Source organism: Platalea leucorodia (assembly GCF_965183815.1).
Source record: "Platalea leucorodia genome assembly, chromosome: 5".
Lineage (NCBI taxonomy): Eukaryota > Metazoa > Chordata > Aves > Pelecaniformes > Threskiornithidae > Platalea > Platalea leucorodia.
Window position 1 is genome coordinate 45,153,987 of NC_138827.1, and position 18,091 is coordinate 45,172,077.

An 18,091-nucleotide genomic window follows, 5' to 3' on the forward strand; every position below is an offset into this window, starting at 1 on the left:
AAGGTATCCTTCCCATGCACCAAATCACTTATGGCCATAGGGTATACTTTTATTTTAGGAATACTCTGGTCTTCCTGCTTGTGCTCAAAACCAGGACCTCCTGCAAACGGTGTAGACACAGTGACACCACCTCAGGGTCCTGGTGTTGCAAGGGCGTATCTGGGACAGGCTGACTCACCTACTGCTGACGCGCATCCTAGGAAAGAAAGGGAGTAGCGGCAACCACCCTGTTCACAACGGCCAAGCAGCTAAACCCATCGGCCCTCCCAGGGGACATACATCCAAGCCTTAGCACGCTTCTCCACCAGCGTGGTTTGCCTGGGGCAGGGGCACTGGTGCAGTGGTCGCACCCGGGCTGTCTTGCAGAGCACAGCCTGAAGTTCAGTCTGAAAGTCTCTTCTGCCCTGCAGTGAAACGTGATAAATTCTGGTCTTCTCGTGTATTGCAATGTAGTGTAAATAAGGCACGCTTATTTATTATTGAAAATAATAAAAATAACGTATTCCATTTGCAGTATACGAACAGCTCTCCCGTCAGGCCCTTCCAGCCGTTTCCAGTGGGTCGTGACGGGCGCCGGGCACGCATCCGCCACGCCGCACGCCCGCACCGTGCGCCGTAACAAGGCGCTGCCCCCACCTGCGCAAACGCCGCTGCGTTCGCAGCACCGGGCAGCCGGGGCTGGGAATGCGGAGCGGAGCGCCGGCCCGCCCGGGCCGACCCAGGGAGGGGCAACAGCCGCGCGTCCGATCCCCCCAACCCGAGCTCAGCGGGGACATCTCCCGTCGGTGGGGCTTTCCCCTCCCCGGCCGAGTCCGCAGGCCCGGCCACCCCCCGGCAGCGGGGAGCCCTGCCCGCCCCTGCCCCGCGTCTCTCCCCGTGTAAGGCAGCGGGCGGCGGCGAGCGTTTCGCCTCTCGGCCCCCGCGGCCGCCGCTGGGGCCCGGCTGCTCCTTCCCGTGCGGCCGGGAGCCCCCGCCCCTCGTCTGGCTTCCCCTCGGCGCGCCCCGGCCCCGGCGCGCCCTCCCGCCTGCTCTCCCAGCGCTCCCCGGCGGCGGCTCCCTGCTTCCGCCGGCCGCGCGCCCGGCGCCGCCTGCGTGGGGGCGCTGCCGGTGTGGGAGCGCCGCCATTTTGTGAGGGGAGGCGGCGGCGGCGGGGCCGGCGGCCGGTCGGTAGCGGTGCGTGAGGCGGCGTCCCTGCGCCGGCGAGGAGGAGGAGGAGGTGGGGGCCGGGCTCCGCCTCGCAGCAGCGGGGCGGGGGTGCGGGCAGGGCGGCGGGGGAGGCTAGCGGAGAGAAGCGGCCCCGCGCCGTCTTGATCTCCTGCGGGGTGTGTAGCCGCTGCCGGAGAGGAGGGCTGGGGCAGGCGGGGAAGAGGGCGCCGTGCTGCCCGGGAGCCCCGCGGGCAGGGGGCTTCCCGGCCGGGTCCCCGCTGGCGGCAGGACGGGACCCTCCCGAGGAGCCCGTTAGAGGTAGAGTCTTTTTCGTCAGCCTGGCGCTCTTCGTCAGCGCGGTTTGCTCCCCTCGGCGGAAAGGTTACGGAGTTTGTAGAGAGGTTCGTTGTGGGAAGTTCTCGTTAGGTGCGAAACGTTAAGCGGTGAGATCTGGCGTCTGGTCCAGCGGCGGGGGGGGGCGGGCAACCTCCGTCCGGGCGCCCCGGGCCCGCCCGCCTTCTCCGGGCCGCGGGTGCGGGTCGGAGGGCTCCTCTGCGGCGGGCGCCTGCCGGTGCCTCGCCGCTCCCAGCTCCTTGGAGCGACGCGGAATAAAAGCTGCCTGTCAACCCAGAGAGAGCTCTGTGTGTTTTTTAGAAAGCTGATGTAAAAAGAAGCTGAAAGAGGCTGGTATGCACAATACGATTAATTCAGAATAAAGTTACGGTATTTTGTGTACTTTTGTTTATCGATTGTGCCGCACCAAACGACTGGTGAGAACGTATGACGTTTTCAGAGTCAGCTGCTGAAAGTTTCAGAATATAAGAGTTATGGTTATTTATGGACACTTAATTCGGCTTTCTTGTATTACAGTAGAGACTCGGCGAATTGATCGTGTAGGTCTTCGCTTTTTCTTTGACACCCTGGACAAACAGAGCTGGACTCTAAACAGATCTCAAAGTTTACAGCCTGTTTAAATTTGGGTGGACTTTGAAAAGGACAACGAAAGGAGTGGTCTTGGATGGGTCCTGTACTAAATTTCACATCCTTTTCAAAATTGGTGGTTTTGTTTGGTTGTTTTTTTCATAGCTTAGAAGAACACAGGTTTTGCTTCTCTATCTCATCTTACACACAACTAAATTCTCCAAGGATTTAAATATGACTGGCTCTCAAAATGGATACATTTCCTGACAGATAGTGAAAATCAAAGTTTCTATTCAACTGCAAATGTCTAATACTGAAAACTAATTGTAGGCGGATCTCTCTGTATTGTTCCATGCTTCTACTGTTATTTTAAAGTACTGCTTTACATTGCATCAACACTATTAAGACCAAGATCATTTTTAGACAAGGCAGTTTCTAGATCTTTTCAGAGATTAAAAGTTGGTTTCTAGGTTTGCAAATACATTTCCAAGACTTGAATTTTTTGTGGTAACAGTACAATGTACCTTTCTCAGTAGTTTCTAACAACTGTAACAATTTTCTTTCTAGTGTACTGAAGCATGTTTTTACCAAGATCTGTTAAAGTCAAGAGGACTGCTGATGACGACAAAAGTTGTACAGCTAAGAAAAATAAATTGTCTTCTGGAGGATCTTTGCTAGAAGAGACCACCGAGTTCCAAGACTGTAAGTCAGTTAGAACAGAAACTTCTGCTTCAAGATGCAATTTGAATGAAGTTGTACAAGAACGCACAGAACCTGTAGCTGGAGATCTTGGTGTTGCTAATACAACTTTGGGAAAGGACAACCAAAATACTGATGAAGATAGCTCTTCAGAAGAACCCATAAAATCCTTCAGCAAATCCCAGCGTTGGGCAGAACCTGGAGAACCTGTGTGTGTTGTGTGTGGTCGCTATGGAGAGTATATCTGCGATAAAACTGATGAAGATGTTTGTAGCTTGGAATGTAAAGCCAAACACCTTCTACAATCTCAAGAAAAGGAAAAAAAGCTAAAATCTGATCAACTCACAAAAGCAGAATCTCAAGCAGAAACTCACCTGCTTAATACACCTTATTTCTACAAAGATCATTCCTTTATTTTAGGTTTGCGAGATGAGCAGATTGAGAACCTTAAACTGCAGCTAGGTATTGCTGTCCAGGGCCAGCAAGTTCCAAGACCTATTGTAGAGTTTGAACACTGTGGTTTTCCTGAAACTTTAAACCATAATTTAAAGAATTCTGGCTATGAGGTCCCAACTCCCATCCAAATGCAAATGATCCCTGTTGGACTACTAGGGAGGGATATTGTGGCTAGCGCAGACACGGGTTCCGGAAAAACAGCAGCCTTCCTACTCCCTGTTATTATGAAGGTTTTGAAAGAGGTAATGAAACTTCGTGTGTCTATAGAAAGTGGTTTGCAACTTTGTCTCTTGGATTTCCAGTGTAACTGAGAATGTAATGCAGTGCTTTTTATTGACATTCAATGATTTATTTTACATTTGATTGATGGAGCATTGGTTCTTGGAGGGGGGAGGTGCTGATTATTTTTAATGACTTTGAATGTTTTTTCACTTTGATCAGGAGATAAAGCAACTCTATTAATATTACCTAATATACAGTTTCTCCTTGTTAAGAAAGGTAATTAAATTCTGTGTTAAACTTCCTAAATGGCTTAAAATAGAAAGTGAAAATAGTTCCAAGCCTTCTGCAAGAAGTTCATAGAACACTTTGGGATGGAAGGGACCTTTAAAGGTCATCTAGTGCATCCCCCCCGCAACTGGCAGGGACATCAACAACTCGATCAGGTTGCTCAGAGCCCCATCCAGCCTGACCTTGAATGTTTCCAAGGATGGGGCATCTACCACCTCTCTGGGCAACCTGTGCCAGTGTTTCACCACCCTCATTGTAAAAAAATTCTTCCTTATATCTTGTCTGCATCTACCCTCTTTTACTTTAAAACCATTACCCCTTGTTGTAGCGCTATTGGCCCTGCTAAAAAGTCTGTCCCCATCTTTCTTATAAGCCCCCTTTAAGTATTGAAAGGCTGCAATAACATCTCTCTGCAGCCTTCTCTTCTTCAGGCTGAACGACCCCAGCTCTTTCAGCCTTTCCTCATAGCAATGTGTTCCATTCCTCTGGTCATTTTTGTGGCCCTCCTCTGGACCCGTTCCAACAGTTGTTCCTATATCTTGATAGATCAGATGGCTGTAAGAGATTTTTTGGCATCTGTGTAATTTCAGAGAATAATTTCTGTTGGAATATGTTCAGCTGACCATCAAATAACTACAGGAATTTGGGGTAATATAATTTCTGAAATCCTCTAGTGACACAGTCTCCCCTTTGATACTGTGGGAAAAAGCAATTAAGACGACTTTTGTTTCGGAAGGACATGAATGCATGATGAGGAGTAATAGCAAATAGTGTTCTGTACCTTGTGTGTGGTTCAGTATTGCTTTTTGCTTTAGTGGTTTTATTAAAAAAGAGATGCATAAGAATATATTTGAAAATTCTGGACCTGATTCTAGTTGATGTTTTGGACTGTTTAGATGCCCTTGTAGATAAATATACACACAACTGTGTGTGTGTGTATAATTTTTTTTCAAATTAATAATTTAAAGATCATTTAAGTAACTCTTAATCTTTGAACTACTATAGCATTAGTTTTAAGAATGGAGGCATTATATAGAAGCATTTAAGAACAAGAGTATTACACTCCAGTACCTCCCCTGTCTCATTATCATTAAAGTCTGCAAGACAGTTATATGCTTATAATAACATGCACAAAATTGGAGCCTCAATGAATAATACTTAATTTCTCTACATGATCTTTCTCATTCTTCATCTTCAGAGTACTTTACAAGTTAATACATATGTCAAGAAAGAATTTTATTTCGTTGTTTAAAATAATTTTCATTTTTAATGTAAAAGAGAGATGAGATGTTGAGAGCATAATGGTAATCTGGTGGTGAGATACCGGACAGTTCCTGGCTTCTCCATATCTATGTAAATACCTTTTTTTGTGGTGGTAAGTTGTTAAGTTAAACACTGTTGCCCACTTGAAAATAACTCAAAAAGCCCTTCTTGACACAAGTATTTAACTATGTAGTTCCTGTGCTGATGCAGTGGGAAAGGAACAACCTCCTACTGTTGGTCCCTTGTAAATATTCCAGTTGGAGACCAGAAAGAAACACATACCATTCAGAAAACTGTTAAGTGAATTTGTGATTGTAGTATCAATATATGAGACAGCTTTGTTTATTTGCTGAAGAGGTGATCAGTATCACTGAAATAATGCGTCTTGGAGCTAGACCATTGTTCTGCCTTTTTCCCCCCTGCCGTGTTTTAGCTTATATTCTTTTTACTTTGTTAGTATGTGTTAACTGAAGTTAGGAATCTATATTAATCTAAGAGGAAGTACTACCCTGTAATTTTGTGTTTTCTGGGTTGCAGAAGTATCAATGAGGTGATAATTTGGTTGAAGATCCTTACATAAGGAACAACAACAAAAAAATTTAAGACTGTACCACTGTAATGATTCGTCGCTACCTGGCTGACTAATAGTGGGTCAGAGGGGCTATTAATTTTGTTTTTAAATTTCAGAGACATATGTTTTTGCTGTATAAAGTTCCTATCACTGCTTATCTTCTTTGGCTAATACTTAATGTGTTTACTTAGTGGTATGCAAGACAGTAAAGGGAAATAGTCTGTTCCTGTAACATCAAGACTTCTAAAAACTTTTTTTTTATCATCTCTAGATTCAACTAGCACCCTGTGTTTTGAGTTCATGTGGAATTTATTCTGAATTTCTGTTATAGATTCAGTGCAATAACTAAAATAGAAAAAAGCAATCTTTACAAATGACTGCTAACTTTCTGGGCCTTTTTTTGTTGTCAGGAAGCTATTCTAACAGTGTACTTACACACGCATTAATTTTTTGTTTTCAAAAGTTGAGTAATTGAGGGATAGACTTCCTTGGCCTGCATTGTTAAAGGTATAATCCCTTTCTGCCTTCTCTCTTCAGATAGAAAGGGTATTAGCAGTCTAATTGTATCCACAGGAGCTGCACTATATATTTTAGTATTGGGAGATTTAATTTTGAAAGCTTTTTATCTAAATAATAAAGCAATTCCATCTTCAACAGATTTCTCCCCCTCTTTATAGACAGAAACTCCATCTGCCCTTATTTTGGCACCAACAAGGGAGTTGGCAATTCAGATAGAGAGACAAGCTAAAGAACTGATGGCTGGTTTACCAAACATGAGAACAGTTCTCCTGGTGGGAGGTTTACCACTGCCACCACAGCTTCACCGTCTCAAGCAAAATGTTAAGGTAAGGACTATAGCATGGAAAGATCCTGTGGAGAGTTATGTTTTCATGACATTCACAGAAAAGAAAAATGTTCCTGTTGATGTGTATGGACACACAAAAATGTGTTTTTCCTAAGTCTAAACTACTAAAATAATTGTTAGCTCTTGAAAATTATACAGTAATACTTCTTTTTTTTTTTTTTTTTTTTTTTTTTTTTTAGTTTTTAAAAAGTTTCATGCATAATATTGCTACTTTCAAAGACTGAAATATGCCATTTTATTAGACAAGGAGTTGTATTTTACAGCAAAAATAGTTTGTTTTTAATGCAGATTACATTGCTTGTATTTAGACACTTCTGTTAGAGTTCTAAAAGGTCCATTTGCTTTTGAGGCTTCATAATTTATTAAGTTATCTGTAAAAGTTTTAAGACTTATTTGAACACAAGTAATTTCACTACTTAGTGCCCTCCTCACCTATGTGCTGTAACTTTATAGTTTTTCTAGGACAGTCATCTGTCCTTTCATGGAATTTCTAACTCCTGGGGTTTTTTTTGTTTTTTTCTTTTTTTAGGTTATAATAGCAACACCTGGAAGACTTCTTGAGATTTTAAAGCAAAGTTCTGTTCAACTGCATGGCATAAAAATTGTAGTGGTGGATGAAGTAAGTTTTTAGTTATCAGGGCTATATTGCCTATACAGAGGTCCTTGAAGAGCCAGTGTGAGTGGCTAATCTAACTGTTTAAACACACAGAGTGTTTGTTATAAAGATAATATCTATTTCTTAAGAGAAAAATTCATTTTAAAATCCAATTTAAATAAGCTCAATTATTTGAGCAATTTAAATACAATTTAAATAAGCTCAACATGAGTGAACAGTGTGCTGCTGTGGCCAAGAAGGCCAATAGGATGATGGGTTGCATCAAAACCAACATCACCAGCAGAGATAAAGAAGTCATCATCCCTCTCTAGTCAGCGCTTGTCAGGCCACACCTGGAATACTGCGTACAGTTCTGGTCCCCGTTACACAAAAAAGATGTGGACGGGCTGGAGGGGGTCCAGAGAAGGGCCACCAAGATGATCAAGGGTCTGGGAAGCCTGCCGTGTGAGGACAGGCTGAGGGAGCTGGGTTTGTTCAGCCTTGAGAAAAGGAGGCTTAGAGGTGATCTCATCACCATGTACCAGTACTTAAGGGGGAGCTACAAAGAAGATGGAGACTCCCTTTTTATCAGGAGTCCCATGGTGAGGACAAGGGGTAACGGGTACCAGTTACTCCCAGGGAGATTCCGATTGGACACGAGAGGTAAATCTTTCACAATGAGAACAGTCAATCATTGGAATAATCTCCCCAGGGAAGTGGTTGACTCTGCTACGCTGAACACGTTTAAGACTCAGCTGGACGTGGTGCTGGGCCATCTCGTCTAGATTGTGCTAGAAAGGTTGGACCAGATGATCCTCGAGGTCCCTTCCAACCTGGTATTCTATGAATGCATGTTCTGCTGGCTATAAAAGACTTAGATACCTGACAATGCAGTACTGCTAGACCAGTGTGAGCCATTTGTTTTTAATTTTCTCACTTAGTCTTTCTTCTGACTGAAAATACTCCTGCGTTTGGATTATTACATGCCAGTCTTGCACATTATGATTCTTCTGTCAATTGAAGTTCAGGATTCTGCTGTTTATGGAAAAATCTGGTACAAATCTAATATTTTTCACTTAGGTGGATACCATGTTAAAAATGGGTTTCCAGCAGCAAGTGTTGGACATTTTGGAAGACGTCTCTCACGATCATCAAACCATACTGGTGTCAGCCACGATTCCAGTGGGCATTGAACACCTAGCAAATCAGCTTCTGCACAATTTTGTACGAATAACAATTGGAGAAAAGAATCTGCCGTGTTCCAATGTTCGCCAAATTATCTTGTGGGTAGAAGAACCATCTAAAAAGAAAAAGCTGTTTGAAATACTAAATGTAAGTGTAATATTTTTCTCATAAGAACAACTTATAAAATTATTCATGTCTTTACGCATCTCTGTCAGGTTCTCATCTTTAATTCTAATCTGTATGCAGTGAAGAGGTGGAGTGAGGTTAAGCATGTAACTGCACTAACTAGTTCAGTAGTTCTGCAGTGTAGGAGCTTTAATGGCAATTTCAGAGATTACTCCACCCCCATTGCTCACACCTCCTCCTGTGCAGCAGCAAACTAGATTCCTGTGCTGGGATCCAAGTTAAAAATTATAACTTTGATAATTTTTTTGTGATTTGCAGTATGGCATTCCAAAGATTTGTACTGATTATCTGTGAGTGGCAGAGGAACAGGACTTTCTTAAACTGTCATAGCTGCTTTATGGCCTGGGAGTGGTTTGTAATTTTAAAAGTCATTAAAGAAACCAGCGAGAAAGCTAATTTAGTTCTTTCTTGAATTTTCTTTATGTGAATAATAATATATATCTTTTATGAGTACTTTGGGGGGGAATTTTGGAGTCTTGGCTGAGGTTATCCAAGAAGTAAATAAGAATCTTTAACTGAACCTCAGAACTTAAAGAAATCCGGAATTATTATGTAACATTTAAAGAAACATAAAAGAAAGCGTCTGACTTCTAAAAAATGCATGTATTGGTATAAACTTGGGTTCTGAGACTACAAATCATTATATGTTTATGATGTACAGGTTGGTATAGTTTCGTGGCTGGTATCTTGTTTTTTCTTATCTGGAGTCTAAGAATATTTATTCATCTGAAAGTGTTCTTAATGTTAGAGATAATGAGCAGAAGAAATTGACTCCAAGTTGCTGATGATGAGCAGCAAACTGTTGTAATACCTTCTTACATGAAGTGTTTCATTTTACAGGATACAAAACTCTTCAAGCCTCCAGTGCTGGTGTTTGTGGACTGTAAGCTAGGAGCAGACCTGTTGAGTGATGCTGTTCATAAGATTACAGGATTGCAATGTACAGCTATGCATTCGGAAAAGTCTCAGGTGGAAAGAACAGACATATTACAGGTTTGTGCCTCCTAAAATTATGGGGGTTTTGATAGATTTAAAATGGCCAATTTTTTTAAAGGTGGCTTAATTTGAATGAGTGAAGTCATAATTTACGTCTTTTCTGCAATAAAACCTGGAGTATTGTTGGAGGAGAGGAGAGACAGATGGGACCAAGCAAAACTGTAGACAATAATGCTATTTTAAATGCAGATAAATACTGGAGACTATTTCCTAGGTTATTTGCTTTGAAATTGGGATTTAAATATGCATTTAACTTTAATTGATTATTTTTTAATTAAAATTGTGGTTTTGATCTCCCTTTAATTAGCTCTGTGAATTATATTCCTATTTAAATCAAGAATACAGGGGGTCTGTTCTCTCTTCTGCAATAGAATAATCCCTCTGGGTGTTCTTACACTGTATAACAACCCTAGCCTATGCTTGGGAGAGGTTCAAAATATAAATAAGGAAAAAATAATTAATTTTGGTTTATTCCTCCCTTGCCAGGGATTACTTCAAGAGAAGTATGAAGTTATAGTAAGTACTGGAGTCCTTGGACGAGGGCTTGACCTTGTCAATGTCAAACTGGTAGTAAATTTTGATATGCCTTCAAGTATGGATGAATATGTACATCAGGTAAATAAATAAATTGCTGAAGTATTATTTGAAAAGTGTACTGTAATGTGACATCCACCTATGGACACTTAAATTTAAATGTAATCATAAAGATCATTTTCCTCTTCAGAATATTTTTATAGGAAAGAAAGAAAGGAGCTGAATATCTCTTCTATAAGTCTCTTACGTAAATTACTAAGATCTAGAACACTGTTCTTGTATCTCCTATGTAAGTTACTAAAACCTAGAACAGTGTTCTTATGTCAATTATGTTTGCAGTACTATTCTTCCTGTTTCGTACTCTCTTGTATCATTTTGTGTCTATAGAAAGCAAAGCTTACCGTGTTTTTACTTTTCTGTGTGAAGAAAGGCCAAATACCACTGTTTCTGCTGCAGCTCATCTGCAGTGTGGGATATGCATGTAATACAATCAGGAAACCAGTCGTGACCTTTCTTTTCATTCTCTCTTCCTACTCCAGTATCTCCGATTTTTTTTTTTTATTTTGTGAAGATTTCTTGCTTTAAAAAAGATGGTGCGTGGGTTGCACATGTGTGTGTGTGTATTTATGTATATGTACACGCACCCCAACCCCAGTTTGGCTAGCAGATCAAGAGAACTAATAATTACCCTCTTTTTGGCACTTATGAAGCCACAGTACTCTACTACTGTGTCCAGTTTTGAGACCATCGCTACAAGAAAAGCTAACAAACTGGAGAGAGTCCAGACAAAGTCAGGGGCCTGTCACACCTGACAGATGAAGAGAGTCACAGGAAACTGGGCTTGTTTGGGCTGGAGTAGAGATTTAATTGCTGTCTTCTATTTGGTAATGGGCGCTTACAGAGGAGACAGAGCCGGACTCTTCTTGGAGATGCACAGTGAGAGGACGAGAGCCAACGGTCACAACTTGCTGCAAGGGGAATTCTGGCCTGATAACAGGGAAGAATGTTTTTCATAGTGAGAGTAGTCAGGCAGTGGAACAGGCTGCCCAGAGAGGCTGTGGGACCTTTGTGCTTGGAAACTCCATAGGACAAGGCCCTGAGCAAACTGATCTAACTTTGAAGTTAGCCCTGTTCTGAATAGGTGGGAAGGACCTCTGGAAGTATCCAGTCTCATGAACTCCGAAAGTATTCTGTGTTACTAACTGCAGCACACCTTTGTGGTTTTTAATTATCTTTCTGCTAAAGTTTCAAGCAAGTTAGTAAATAAATAAAAATGGTCTTTCCTAACGTCAAAACTATACCAATATTAATATGCTATCTCTTCCTAAATGTCTTTGTAGGTTCTTTTCTAATTTGTTCAAGCACTTTGGATAATATTGAGAAATAATTTTAAGTTACTAGAACATTGAACATAAAGGGCTTTTTTATGGTCATGCTTGTACATACCGTGCTTGATACAAGATACATGTATGTGGTATTACTATAATAAATATTTTTTAAAACATTTTGTTTGGACCAGATTTACTGTAAGCCTTTGCCCATAGGCTATATCACATATCTCAGCACCAGTATTGGACTTCTGGTATGTCCCATAAGCAAGTGGTAATTTTAGATGCATTTAAGCTAAAGCTTCCGCTCTGCATATCTGGAACTCAAGAAGTTTATTAAAACTTTGTGCTTAGAGGATGAGATAAAGAGATTTGGCCTTGTCACTTAGGTTAGTTGCTGTTTTATAACAGAAAATAAACTTTAAGGATATATGAAGGACTTCCATTTAATATTGATAACTTAAAATGAGTTTTTGCTTTTTCAGGTTGGAAGAGCAGGGAGGTTGGGTCACAGTGGAACTGCAATTACTTTTATCAATAACAACAGCAAGAAGCTCTTTTGGGATGTTGTGAAGAGAGTAAAACCAACGGGCACCATTCTTCCCCCACAGCTGCTTAATTCCCCGTATCTTCATGACCAAAAGAGAAGGGAACAACAGAGACTTAAACAATTACAGAATAGTCTTGTAACAGGAGATAATATCATGGACATTATTAGAAAACACGACAAAAATAATTCTCAGAGGTAATAAAGATATATATTTATAGTAACCTTATGTAATTATAATGAAAGTGTGATTAAAAATAAATGCGGAATTATGATGCCTTGTATATTGCCTTCTTTAAAGAAGTTTATACATTCAGTTTTTTAAGGAGTCTCATTATCTTCATTTTTAAAAGCTTGGTACTGATTATTATTTTTCCCCAACTAGAAACAAAAAGAGTAGGTCTTACCTGCTGCAAGACGGATGACGTAAGCGTGGCACTGGTGCTAGGGGGTCTGTAACAATAATAGATTTCTATAGTTGTTAAGGACAAACTCCTAGTATGAATCTGGTAATCTGAAATATGATATTTATTATGATTTCTACTATTTTCTATGTACTGTTGCTACCACTTTAACATAATCTCATGTGAGGAGAAACTCAAGCTTTTAGCCCCCGCCCCCCCGTGCTTTGTCTTTTGTCTCCCTCTACTGGAATTTTTTTTAAAACTTTTTCATACTAACTCAGTTGTACAGTATTTATAAATGCCGAATCTTTTATAAAACGTCTATGTCCTTCGGCAGGAGGGCAATTTTTGTTTCTTGTGGGGATTTCACGAAGTACTTGATGATCATCTTTCTCCTCCTGCAGTCCTCAGGCCTGCCCACGCTGCCGTGGCTGCCGACGGGCCGGTCGCTGGGCGCCGCGTCCTGCAGGCCGCTGGGTGCCTGCGCGGCTCCCCGCAGCCGGCCGGCCGGCGCTCCCGCCGGAGCGGGGCTGAGCCTGCCGATGGAGGGGGCGCCGCCTGCGCCGGGCGTCCCGCCCGCCAGCCGCAGGGTGCCGGCAGCGGGGCCTCCCCGGCGGGCGGGGAAGGCGCGGGGCCCGGCCGGGCGCTGGGAGCGGCCTCGGGAGCGAGGGCGGCCCCAGGCTCCGAGGGGGGGGCGGTGGCGCTCGGGGCCGCCCCCTTCTGACGCAGCCCTCGCAGGAGCCAATCCCCGCGGGCGCGGCGCATTCAAACGGGGCAGGAAGAGCGCGCGCCGGCCGCGGCTGCTGCCGAGCGGAGCGGGGCGAGGGCGGCGGGCGAGGACGGGCCGCGGTGAGGTGCGGGGCTCCCCCCGGACCCCGGGGGTGGGTATCGCTGCCGCGTCCCGAGGGCCTCTGGCTGCCCGCGGCAGGGCTGGGCCCCCGTTTCGGGAGCCGCAGAGCCGGGTCGGCAGCGCGGGGTAGCGGGCTGCGGGCGCCGGAGGCGTCGCCCCGCGAAGTCCCCTCAGGCTCGGCCGGCCGCCGCCTTCTCCTCGCCTGCCCCCTGCGGCCGCGGGCGGGCTCGGCGGCCCGGCGGGGCTGCGGGGCGCCTTCAGCGGGGCGGCCGTGAAACAGGTCTGTGGCCGTGTCGGGAGTCTTGCGGGGGCTCGCCCGAGGAGGGGAGGCTCGCTGAGGGATGGTGGAGATGCCGATGCTTCCCTGCGTTTTCACCGGCTTTGAACACTCGGGTTTCATCTCTAGTTAGTATTTGTAATCAACTAAAAATGAGGAGCAAGTGTACTTTTAAAAAAGTCTTGAACCTTCTTACTTATTTTAGAATGAAGGAGCTTTTGATGAGGAGGTTTAAGTTTTCTACAGGAAAGCTTTGTGAATATTTGCAAGGCACAGCTATAGCAACAGGAGGGGAGAGCTTCTCTTCTTACGCTAGTTATTTTAAAGCTGAATGGAAAGATGGACTTTTCAGAAAACGCTAAAACAATTCACGGCTCACAACCAGGATTCTTTATTTATTGACTGCTAGATGGAACCACAAAATGTATATTTTACAATTCACGTAACATAAGTAGTCTCCTTTATCAAACTGGATTGAGCAACGAATACACTCTGGTTTGAAATTCTTGAAACTTTCCTCGCGACTTTTGAGCCATGAAAACTTTGTGCGGTCATGACGTGTGTAGAAGTGGGTGTAATTGCATAAATTCTGAGAGTACTCCAAGAGCTATGACTTGAAAGTGTAGCATTGAAAGAAACTTCTGTTGGAGCAATGGTTAAATGGTTGCTTCTACATCACTTGCTCTCATCTTGCTTTCCTTTTTTTCCCCTGACCTTCTGCTTCTTTTTTTAATGATATATGCAACTTTTGAAGGATCTAAGGCAGGTGACTTCTTGTTGACTTTTAATAGCAAATTAATTGCAGCTGGCAAGTCTGTAGTGGGTAGTGATGTCAAACCTGTAACAACCCGGTAACTATGATGCATATGCAACAGTGAAAATATACTTTCCTATACAGATTGGATGTATACAGCTTTCTAAATATTTACATGTAGAAAGGATGTGGAATGCATTTTACAGTTTTTCTTCTGTCCGCTAGGCTAGGTATCTTTGTTTTGCTAGGTGTGTATGTACTATAGTGAACTAAAGTAATGTCCAAAAGTATTGTAACAGTCATCTTTATTAACTGTCCTGTTCTGAGAGTGGGTTTTATATAATATATCAAAATCCTGAAAAAACAATCTGCTTTCTGTGTTCACAGGTTTCCTATTCAACATTAATAACTCTGTTGTTCTATTGGAGTCTGTTAAGTGTGTGTTGCGGTTTAACCTGGCAGGCAGCTAAACACCACACAGCCATTTGCTCACTTCCCCCCTCCCCAGTCGGATGGGGGAGAGAACTGGAAAGAAAGAAAGAAAGAGGGGAGAGGGGGGGGGGGGAAAAAAAAAAAAATTGTGGGTTGGGATGAAGACAGTTTAACGGGACAGAAAAGGAAGGGAAAATACTACTTCTAATAATAATGGTAAAATAATATACAAAACAAGTGATGCACAATGCAATTGCTCACCACCTGCTGACCGATGCCCAGCCAGTTCACGAGCAGCGATTTCCCCCCCAGTTTATAGACTGGGCATGACGTCATATGGTATGGAATAGCCCTTTGGCCAGTTTGAGTCAGCTGTCCTGGCTGTGCCCCCTCCCAGCTTCTCGCTGGCAGGGCATGAGAAGCTGAGAAGTCCTTGACTAGTGTAAACACTACTTAGCAACTACTAAAACATCAGTGTGTTACCAACATTATTCTCATACTAAATCCACAACACAGCACTCTGCCAGCTACTAGAAGGAAAAAAAAAAAACCTAACTCTCTCCCTGCCAAAACCAGGACACGGTGAAACACTAAGAGCATAAATAGTTGTGAGTGGATGGAGGCACAATCTTGAATTCCCTTTCTTTGGGGATCATGGTAGATCATTTGGAAGAAATGTCCATGGTGATCTTTGCTAAATAATTAGATCATTTTTTGTACCAACTGGTGCTTCTTCATGACATTTGGTTTACTTTCTGAAACAAATCATAGAACTCAATAAATGGAATCAAATAGCCTACTACTGGCGGAAGCAGTCATTCAAATATAGAAGAATGGCTTTTTTTTAAGTACTGGAGGCGAAAGGGAATACTAATTGTTATTAATGTTTAGGGACATCTATTTACTGCAGTATATGCAAAGAGCTCCCCATGCACCAAAACATAACTCACACCGGACATGAGCATCATAACAATTTTTCCTTTATCTCCCTAGATTCCATACGAAGAAGCAACTAAAAATAATCTTTTAGTAAAGGTGTTGTACTTATTAAAAACCTAATGTTAACTTGCTGGAAGACAAAATGCCGATTTACACAGTTCCTGCAAGAAGCGCCTCTGAGGCACAACGTACTACCGCTTTGCAGAAGACTTCTTCACAGAATACCAGCAGCAAAGCGTCTGGGCAGCAGCTGGAATCGCAGGTGTCAGAAGAAAAGGATAGTCTACTTTCATGTTCTCAGAATAAGACTGAGGAAGTAAATAGGACCTACGTGATTTCAGCCTGTAAAAAAGTGAGTGACGCATCAACTACACTTAAACCTGAAGGCAGATTAACACTCCAGAGGAGAACCGGAGCAAGCAAGAAGTCAGTGCCCAGTAGTGAACAACTGCATGCAAAAACAACACAGGGCACGCAAAATACCGAAATGGAGAAAAAACTTACTCTGCAGAGGCGCATGAGGACTGGCTCCATAGAGAAGAGTAAAATTAATCAGAATACTGTGCCTGGAATAGAAAATAATGACTCTGCTGCACAAAGAAATTACAAGATTGCACTTCCACCAAATGTTAATAATAATGATAGCCACGATGTTAAACCAAGCTTTAAGTTAGCTGAGGGTCAGTCAAGTATGAAGTTGCAGTGTAACCTGAACAGCAAGGATTCCTTTGGCTTTGTTGATGGTCTGTGTGAAAAGGATAGCTGCACAAGTTTAAAATATCGGACAAGTGCTGCTGACACAAAATTTCAAAAGGAAGTTCCTAAATCAGAACAATCAGTTACCTCAAAATATATTACTAGGGTATCAGGAGAACAACTGAATGAAAAAGGCAATATAAATAAGGTGGCTGGAAAGCAAAGGTTGCAACACTTGATGATAAAACATAACAGTTTGGAAAGACCAAGGACGCCAAGAAAAGGTTCAACAGAAGGGTTTAAGCTTACACCAAAGAACAGCACTTCTCAGGATCAACCATCTCTGTCCACTTCAAATAAACTAACACCTCATCTTCAAACTCTAGCCAAAAAGAAAACTAGTGTCTCCAGCTCTCCTTTTGTGAGTAGAAGTTTAAAAGCAAAAGAGAACACAGAAACTCTAGCTGAGAGCAAGAGCACCGAGAGAGATGTTTTCAAAGTGGAAAACAGCAAAGTGATTGTAGCTGTGCGTGTACGGCCTTTCAGTAACAGGTTTGTATCCTGGGCTTATTTCTGATGCTAATAGTAGATTTTATAGTGTACGTTGATTCCTGCTTTGTATTTGTTGACTTGTTGAATCATTGGCCCAATAAAGGTATAATACATACTTTGAAATTAGCCGGTATTTCATGCAGCATCAAGATAAAGATTTTATTAAGAGGTTGAATTCACTTTATAGGTGTTTGAGGCTATTCTTTACACATTCATTAGCTGAAGTATTTTGCACTTGAATACTTTGTATGTTCATCAAACCTTTTTAACAATGATTACCAAACTTTCTATTTTCCATAAGGTAGTTAATTGAAATTACTAATTTAAAGCATGTAGCTTATACTTTTTAATTTTTTAATTTTTTTCCTCCTTCCATTCAGAGAGAAAACTGAAATCTCACTCCCTGTAATCTCCATGAGTGGTTCAGAGACAGCTGTACGAAATCCAGCCACAAACCAAGTTTACAGCTTCAGTTATGACTTCTCTTTCTGGTCTTTTGACAAGTGTCATCCTAATTTTGCAAGCCAAGCAATGATTTATAAAACTTTGGCAGTGCCACTCCTAGAAAGAGCTTTTGAAGGATATAACACTTGTCTTTTTGCTTATGGGCAGACTGGTTCTGGAAAATCATACACGTAAGTTCTTGACAATAATTGTTAAAATTCTGTAGGAGCCAATTGTTATACAATGTAAAGTCATGAAAAGAGATTATATGGAATAGATTTTCATAGTTATTGACTTGTATTAAAATGTTTCTGCATATTTTAAAACAAATTAAAAATAATTAAAACAATATTTATAACAATTAAGACAAAGTTAGCTGTAGAATATTTTTGTGTCTGACACTGACCTCTTTCTACATCTAGTGAAGAAAATAAAAGCTCTTTCCAGTGATTTTACTGAAGAAAAACCTTTATTAATGCTGAGAGCTTCTCAGACTCTCCCAGTGCTGTTGTTCACCACTGTTTGTTATTTTGTGCGTGAAGTGACATGTTCTAAAGTATAATGTTTTTTGGAAAAGACCTTTAAGAGATCTTTCTAATTATGGTTTTGACTATTTCAGAACTTAAAAACAAAACCAAAAAAAACCCCCAGATGTTTGTGGCGCTGCTTATTTGAAATCTAATCTTTACCCAAAATAATCCCAGACAAATAATGTTTTGAGGGTTTATAGCCAATTCTGGATACCTTGTATATATTTTTCAATAGAATGCCTAGTGAACTGTTTTGTTTCCAACCATGCATCTATTAAAATCAGTTCTATGAGCTTTATAATTCCCATGAAGTACTATAGACTTTTAAATATATAGTTGAGGATCAGAAATGTTTCTATTCAATTTATCATAGATATAGAACTTACACAGAGGTAGGATTTTCTTCTTAAG

At 42.1% G+C, this 18,091-nt stretch overlaps 2 protein-coding genes across 8 annotated transcripts in view; both read left to right on the forward strand.

Annotated features, from left to right (window-relative positions):
* Nucleotides 1–1,083: 1,083 nt before the first annotated feature.
* DDX59 (DEAD-box helicase 59) lies at nt 1,084–15,619 on the forward strand. Of its 5 annotated transcripts, none has more exons than XM_082314402.1 (9): nt 1,084–1,216; nt 2,635–3,464; nt 6,244–6,411; nt 6,961–7,050; nt 8,107–8,358; nt 9,238–9,390; nt 9,880–10,008; nt 11,741–12,000; nt 15,513–15,618. In XM_082314402.1, the coding sequence occupies exons 2-9, from the start codon at nt 2,646–2,648 to the stop codon at nt 15,547–15,549; spliced, it is 1,908 nt and encodes a 635-aa protein (XP_082170528.1). In that variant the 5' UTR covers nt 1,084–1,216; nt 2,635–2,645; the 3' UTR covers nt 15,550–15,618. The 5 variants fall into 5 exon arrangements, with proteins under 5 accessions (XP_082170528.1, XP_082170532.1, XP_082170529.1 ...); XM_082314403.1 differs by lacking the exon at nt 1,084–1,216 and adding an exon at nt 1,273–1,464; XM_082314405.1 differs by lacking the exon at nt 1,084–1,216 and adding an exon at nt 1,483–1,547 and having other exon boundaries at nt 15,513–15,619.
* The window catches only part of KIF14 (kinesin family member 14), a gene marked incomplete at its 5' end in the record, with an annotated part of 34,412 nt that continues 31,854 nt past the window's right edge, over nt 15,534–18,091 (forward strand). For 2 of the 3 annotated variants that reach the window (XM_082314399.1, XM_082314400.1), the window contains 2 exons: nt 15,601–16,706; nt 17,087–17,341. In XM_082314399.1, coding sequence (XP_082170525.1) covers nt 15,601–16,706; nt 17,087–17,341 — 1,361 coding nt within the window. Of the gene's footprint in view, nt 16,707–17,086; nt 17,342–18,091 lie in introns of all 3 variants that reach the window. The other variant, XM_082314401.1, reaches the window with a different exon arrangement.

Coding starts and splice junctions, on each gene's coding strand:
- DDX59 (XM_082314402.1), top strand. CDS start 2,646: ATGTTTTTACCAAGATCTGTTAAAGTCAAGAGGACTGCTGATGACGAC. Junction 8,359..9,237: donor AGCTGTTTGAAATACTAAAT/GTAAGTGTAATA, acceptor TTCATTTTACAG/GATACAAAACTCTTCAAGCC. Junction 12,001..15,512: donor GACAAAAATAATTCTCAGAG/GTAATAAAGATA, acceptor TTATCTCCCTAG/ATTCCATACGAAGAAGCAAC.